The following is a 7,281-nucleotide window of genomic DNA, read 5'->3' as shown; positions in this document are numbered from 1 at the left end:
GGAGTGGCATGGGCAAATGAAAACTTCAGGAGCAAGGTGGACTTGGTGGTGAGGAGACCTATACCAGAAGGACAGAGGGACAGGGAGGACAGTGAGCTGGGCAGGGCAGGATCACGCAGGCTTCGACCCCCAGGCTGAGGTCCTGGGGGCACTGGGGAATCCATGGAGGGTATGTGAGCTGGGGAGGAACACAGTACCATTCGTAAGTTACAATGATCCCTCTGGGGCTGGTATGGGCTGTCCTGGGGGCTAAGCCTGAGTACCAGGTACCTGGGAAGGGGGCCTAAGAGAGACAGAGACAGTTGTTCCCCCAAGGGTGGGGAACAACTGAGGAGTCTCCGAGATCCGGTTTGGGGAGCTCAGGAAATCCCCACTCTAAGGAACCCACTCGGCCTGAGCCAGCAGCCTAGTCAGCCCTGCAGCGTTTATTGAGCCTCGCCAGTACCCTCACAGGAGGGTGACGATGGAGTTCACAAACTGACCCTCCTGTCCCCATGCCGGGGCCTCTCCTCTTCCTCTTCCAGCAGCTGCGGGAGATGAGAAGCAGAGTGGGGGCTACAGAGCCTCCCTGAGGCTTCAGGGACGGTCCTTCTCCGTCCCCATTCCTCAGGTGGGAAAAACTGAGGCCAGGGGAGAGCCAGAGCGCTCTAAGTCAGCTGGAAGGCAGCAGGCTGGAGTTCAGGGCATCAAAGACTTAGCGCCCAGGGATCACATACTCCTCTTCGTCCAGTGGGGCTCGGCCCAGCGACCGCAGGTTACAATAGACAGGCTGGGAGGCATGGTCAAGGCCCTCATAATTCATGTAGAAGTCGCTGTCCTCTGATGGGTGGGCCCTGTGGAGACAGACAGATGCGAGGGGAGAGAGGACTCAGGGGGTAGGCACCTCAGCTTTGAGCGACAAAGAAAGTTCTGAGCAGCTGAGTCCCCAACCCTCACCTCCAGTATTTACATATGAAGAAACTGAGGCACAGGACAGTGCTCTCCCAGCCTCTCAAGTTTCCCTGAGGAAAGGAGGTGGGGGTTGGGGATTCAGGGAAGATCCTGTGGATCTGGCATCGGCACCCTGGGGCGCAAAGATCCGGGGCCCATGGTTGAATCGTTTTCCTCCTTAAAGTTGAGATTGTAGCTTATCTTTTACATTAAATCTAACCTTCAGTCTCCTCTTGAAAAATCGAAGCTCCAGTTGGTCGCACCAGCCACACGGACACAAACCAGTGACCCTTCAAATGGGAAATGTTTTCACTAGGTTCCCGGACGCAACTGACTTTGTGGCCTCAGGATAGAAATAAGTCTCTGAGCCCCAGATCAGTAGGTCCAGAGGAGGCAGTTTCTTAGCAATGTCTAGCTATGGTGGGCAAGACCCCCAGAGGAGGACTCTCCTGCCTCTGGAACATACTTCTGGAATCCTACCCCAGGTTGGGGGGGGTACCTCCTTTTTTTTTTTAACGTTTATTTTTGAGAGAGGGTGAGAGAGTGGGTGCATGCATGCAAGTGGGGGAGGGGCAGAGAGAGAGGGAGACACAGAACTCAAGGAGGCTCCAGGCTCTGAGCTGTCAGCACAGAGCCCGACACAGGGCTCGAACTCACAAACTGTGAGATCATGACCTGAGCTGAAGTCATCCGCTTAACTGACTGAGGCACCCAGATGCCCCTGAGGGGTACCTCTTTGTTACCTCTTGTAACAAAGGCTATTTTGGGCCCCACCTCCACCCCCTCCCCGTGGCTCAGTCCGTTTCAGCTCAGGTCATGATCTCACGGTTCGCGGGTTCAAGCCCTGCATCGGGCTCTGCGCTGACAGGGTGGAGCCTGCTTGGGATTCTGTCTCTCCTCTGTCTGTTTCTGCCTCTACCCTGCTTGCTCTCTCTCTCTCTCTCAAAATAAATAAATAAATAAACTTTAAAAAATATGAATCCCTCCAAATACATAAATGCTTATATAGGATAGACAGGACTCAGAGGCAGGATTTGTCTCCTGCCTCTGCTTTGAACTCACTGTGTGACCTTGGGCAAGTCACTCCCTGTCTCCCAGAACTCTACAGCTTAAATGTAGGGTGGGAATGGCACATTCAGTATCATTTGGATCACATCACAATGGTTTCGGAAGGAGACTGGCCCTGAGGCTTTGGGGACAGTGAGGCAGAACCGAGCATCAGAACATGAGCTGCCTTATTGAGTCTAGTGCCTTCAGCTCCCTACCACAGACCACTTCTGCTTTTGAGCCCAATTTGCATCTGCTTTGCCTAGTCTCTCATTTCTCACCAGCAGCTTCCCACCAGCTTCTCCGCTTTGCGGACTCCCTTGCCCAAACCCATCCTTGATCCTGTTCCACTCCTGCTTGGATTTTCCCACCCCCCTTCAGCCTCAGCTGGGATGTCTTGCCTTCTCAAAACGGAGGCCTGGAAGATTCTCTCTTCTCTTCCACCTTCAGGACTTTGCCCCTGCTGGTGCTGCCCCCTGAAATTCCCTCATTCCTTCATCCAACCCGGAAAAGCTGAACCCATCCATCTAAGTCCTGCCAAATCTGAAGGTATCAGGGCTTTGTGGGGGGAGAAGGGCACAGCTTTCTTAGCATCTCATATGTCAAGGGAGATGGGGAAAGGGAGCTGCCCCCATTTCACAGAGACTGAAACAGGTTCAGAGGCAGCCCTGGGTCACACAGGATCTGAGCCCAGGCCACTGACTGCGACTGCAAAGCCCCCACTCTGCCTCAACACTTGCTTCCTCTCTTCCCATCCTTGACGGCCAGAAACTGGGTTTGCAGGTCATGAAGGGGGAAACGTGTCTCATTTACAGGAACTCAATTCTTACCCCAACCCCATGAGGTGGAGGCTGTTGTTATCCCCATTTTATAGATGAGAAAACTGAAGCCCTGAAGTGAAACTACTTGCCCAAGATCACACAGCCTACAAGAGGTAGCACGGGGATTTGAATCCCAGCCATCTGCCTCCAGAGCCCTGCAGGCAGATGTGAGTCACTCACCCCTGTTCGGCCCACTGGTGGCTGGCAGGTGGCTGGCCCACGAACACATTCTCGTAGTCGGGTGTGGAGGGTCTGCGCGGGACAGCCTCTGGGGGCTTAGCGCTGAGGCCCCGGCTACTGTACCTCGGCTGCTTGCCCAAGCCAGACCTGGAACCTTCCTGAGCAGCCGATGTTTTGTCCAGGCCCTGGCTACTGACGGTCCAGCGTGCCCGGAGCTTCCGGGCCAGCACTAGGCCAGCAATGGTGAGTCCAAGGAGCAGGCTTCCACTGGCCACCAGCGCCCCAGTGGTCCTCAACGACAGGCCGTGGGGACAGCCAACCTCCAGGAAGGTAGAGATGTTGAGCCAGGCACCCGTAGCTGTGTCCTGGCACAGCAGAGGCAGCTGGCCAGAGCAGTTGTCCCGTCTGACCCGGTACCAGGGTTCTAGGACACAGCCGCAGTCAGCCTTCAGGTCAAGTTCACAGCGTAAGGCCAGCTCCCTGTCCACTTGGTCCAGCGAGTTGTTTGTCACATCTAGGACCTCCAGCTTTTCCAGGAGGGCGAAGAAGGGCAGTGGTAGCTCCTGAAGGCCGTTTCCAGACAGGTCGAGAAGGACCACGTTCCTAGCCTGCAGAGACTGGTTCCGGGGCAGCCTCAGGCCTTGGCCGCTGAAATTCAGGCATGTGGCTGTGAACTCTGTGGTCCAGTCCACGTCCCTTGAGGACAAGTCGCATGACAACCCTTGGCTGCCACGGTCCTGCAGCAGCAGCGGTAACAACAGCATCCACAGCAGGGCGCCCCCCATTCAAGCAACCTAGGCAGAGACACCAGGATCCAAGCCCCGACCTTAGCCTGTGGACGCTTCACCCTCCCTGCCTGTATATTATTATTATTATTATTATTATTATTATTCAGAGTCACTCAGGCGCCTTCTGAAACGGTCAAACGCAGCCCTTCGGGTGCTGCGCCTCTGGTTGGCTCTAGCCTCTGTCTGGCCTCAGTCATCCCCTCTGGGAAATGGGTACGTAATTCCAGTGCCCAAAGGTCTTGGAAGGCAAGGAGGAGACCTGACCCCATCAGCCCCTCCCCTTCTCCCGGGGAGCCCCTTCGGGTTAAGTAGCCCATTCCCCCAACCCTTCCCACCCTGAATATTTCGGGCGCTCTCATTGGCTAAGACGGGACCATATGCAAAATAAGCGGTTGCCCCGGAAACGGCCCGCCCCCGGCCCAACTAATTGTTTCTTTCGGTCCTCGAAGTGTTGGGAGTATTGGGCCGGGCTAGGCTGGGGCTACTGAAAGACACCCCCTATGATTTGCTTTGAGGCCCCTTCCCCGACCCAAGTTCTAGCGCGTCCGTCCTACCTTTCTGGTCCAACCGCCACGCTTTTGCCTGGGCGGTGCTGGAAGGCTGGGGCGCGGGAGGGCTGCGTGATGGCTCACCTGCACCAGGGGGCCAAAGCGGTCAGCACCCCCTGCGGATTCGCTCTGGTCCCGGCGCTCCTCGGGATCCGCACCCAGAGACTCAGGGGAAGAGGAACTGGTGTCCGGGTGCAATGCTGAGGGGAAGAATGAAGACACAGAGACACGCCCCCCCGCGAGACCTCAGACCTAGGATTCTCACGAGAGGGGGAGGGGCGACCTGCTTCTCTCTTGCTGGAGCCCAGTGACTACATGTCCCCCATTAACACCCCGAATGACTGCTACCTCATCAACTCGCTTCCTGGTCTCGGCTCAGCTGACACCCAAGCCGTGCATTCATAAATTCATTCAACAAGCACCCATGCTGGACTTCCAGAAGACCTCAGCTACAGCCAGTTCCGGTGGAGCACCCAGTCTTTGGAGAGGAAGGAGCTGGACACAGACACATCCAGTTCAGTGGAGTCAGGTCAGGGTCAGAGGGAGGGACAGAGTCCGGTAAGGCTTCCTGGAGGAGGAAGCATTAGAATTGGGGCTTCCAGACATAAGTAGAGTTTTGCCGAGGATTCCTAAAACCTGCCCTTGACTCTCCCAGCTGCTAGCCTCCCCCACAGACTTAGAGCTCCTTCTCAGGCACAGTGATGCCTCCACCAAGGAGGGGGCTGTGAGGAGGGTTTCTTGGGGAAAGAGACGTTGATTTCGGGGCTTGGAGGATGAGTCACGGTAGCTGGCGGAAACAAATGCATGGCAGATTCCAGGCAGAAGTCACAGCAGGAGCAGAGGCCCTGCAGCTCGAGATAGCACAGTCAGCACGGTCGGCTGGGCCAGTGCATTTAGGAGTGGAGTGGCTAGATGGACAGGCTAAGAGGAGGAAGTGGTGGTGAGGGCAGGGGGTGGGGAGTGCAGACATCGAAGCCAGGCTGAGGAGTGGGGCGTTATTCCCAGGGCCGTGGGGAGCCAAGGAAGATATGTGAGCAGTGGAGGAGTACTATGTCCCAAGATTCCTCCAGAGTGACCCTGGTGTCTGGAGGTGGGAGACCTGGGCAGGAGACCAGCGTCCCAGAGGAGGAGGGGGGCCTGAGTCAGACCCAAAGCATCGCGACAAAAGTAGATGAAGGAGGGTGGACTCGGAGAGGGTTTCAGCCTCCCTGGGGTCCTAGCGTCAGGCAGACCCGGTTCCAACTCCATTCCAGACCCTGCCTTGCTGTGCGATTTTAACCACTCCGTGCCTCAGTTTCCACATCCGTAAAATGGGATAAATGCGGAGAGCCTTCTTGACTGTGGGAAGCTGAATCCCCCCCCCCCCATGCTTCCCCATCTCCTCAAACTCTGCCCCTTTCCATCTTCAGACTCACAGGGATGCTCAAAGGATTTGAACCGAGACTTTTAGAAAGAGTTGGAAATTGTGGTTCCAACACACCCAAAGGTACTCATTCTTTTTTTTTTTTTTCCAAAATGTTTTTATTTATTTCTAGGAGAGAGAGAGAGACAGCGTGAGCAGGAGAGGGTCAGAGAGAGAGGGAGTGACAGACTGAAACAGGCTCCAGGCTCTGAGCCGGCAGTCAGCACAGAGCCCGACGCGGGGCTTGAACCCACGAACCGCGAGATCATGACCTCAGCGAAAGTCGGACGCTTAACCGACTAAGCCACCCAGGCGCCCCCCCAAAGGTACTCATTCTTAACAGAAACACTGCACATCACGACTCTGAGGGACCGTTCGTTTTCCCTGAGGAGACGAGCAAAGATTCAGACGTGTGCTGACCTTCTGTGCTGGCCAGGCTGTGGGAAAACGGAAGCCTGCGGGCCGCTTCAGGATCACGTGTGGCGCTGTCCCAGGGGAAAGCACAGCGACCGGCACAGGCCACAGGAGTCACCAACACTCGCATCTGCTGCCCCAGCATCCCGCTGCTGGGACGCTCCTGGATAGTTCATGTTGACAAAGTGACAAGGGCAGCGGAGCATGAAATGGGTGATGAGTGAGTAAACAAAACGTGGTGCTTCCAGACACGCAATGTGATTCAGCCGCACGAAGGGGGTGAAATGCAGACACTCTCGTCGTGGATGAACCTGGAAACATCAGGGTGAGTGAAGGAAGCCAGTCACAAAAGACCACAGAGCTTATGACCCCACTGATATGATATGCCCGGAACAGGCAAATCCACAGAGACAGAAAGCAGGGGCGCTGGGTGGCTCAGTTGGTTAAACGGTTCGTGGGTTCGAGCCCCGTGGCGGGCTCTGTGCTGACAGCTCAGAGTCTGGAGCCTGCCTTGGATTCTGTGTCTCCCCCTCTCTCTGTCCCTACCCTGCTCACACTCTGTCTCTCGCTCAAAAATAAATAAACATTAAAAAAAAATTAAAAAAAAAAAAGGAAGCAGCTTGGTGGTTGCCAGGGGCTGGGGTGGGGGTGGGGAGGCTAAGGGGGGATGGGGTTTCCCTTTGGGGCAGTGGAAATGTTCTGGAGCTGGATGCAGGTGGTGCTTGCGAAACACTTTGTAAATGTGCTAAAAACCCATGGCACTGTTCACTATAAAATGGTTACAGTGGTTAAAGTGTTAAGTATATTTTGAACAATTTTGAAAAAGAGGGAAGGCCAGAAGATGACCTGTCTAAAGATGATTCATCTCAATGTTCTTATATGGGGGAGGGGGGGAAGAAGCAGCCTAAGGGATTGATTAGATGAATAAGGATTTATCCATCCTGGGGAGGGGGAGCGTACCACAGAGTCCTAGAAACAAAATGACAGATCTCTATAAACCGATGAGCCATGACTCATTTATTTTTCTCACAAACCTTTATTAAGCTCCTACTGTGTGCCGGACACTGGTCCAGGAGCTGTGCATACAGCCATGAACAAAGCAAACAAAAATCCCTGCCCTCGTGGGGCTCTGGGAGCTGCTGGGGAGACCT

The 7,281-nt window shown here is 55.1% G+C and overlaps 1 protein-coding gene across 2 annotated transcripts; it reads right to left on the bottom strand.

Moving 5' to 3' along the window:
* Positions 1-409: 409 nt before the first annotated feature.
* On the bottom strand, positions 410-4,484 carry LRRC25 (leucine rich repeat containing 25). Of its 2 annotated transcripts, none has more exons than XM_039243286.1 (3): positions 4,321-4,484; positions 2,979-3,772; positions 410-833 (listed from the first exon to the last, which is right to left on the bottom strand). In XM_039243286.1, exons 2-3 carry the CDS (start codon positions 3,761-3,763, stop codon positions 695-697), a joined length of 924 nt encoding a protein of 307 aa, XP_039099217.1. In that variant the 5' UTR covers positions 3,764-3,772; positions 4,321-4,484; the 3' UTR covers positions 410-694. The 2 variants fall into 2 exon arrangements, with proteins under 2 accessions (XP_039099217.1, XP_039099218.1); XM_039243287.1 differs by having other exon boundaries at positions 4,399-4,484.
* Between the last annotated feature and the right edge of the window lie 2,797 nt (positions 4,485-7,281).

Source organism: Hyaena hyaena, unplaced genomic scaffold, assembly GCF_003009895.1.
Source record: "Hyaena hyaena isolate Hyena2069 unplaced genomic scaffold, ASM300989v1 scaffold_227, whole genome shotgun sequence".
NCBI classification, from domain to species: domain Eukaryota; kingdom Metazoa; phylum Chordata; class Mammalia; order Carnivora; family Hyaenidae; genus Hyaena; species Hyaena hyaena.
The sequence above is the reverse complement of the archived record's forward strand: the minus strand, read 5'-3'. Positions and strand labels throughout refer to the sequence as shown.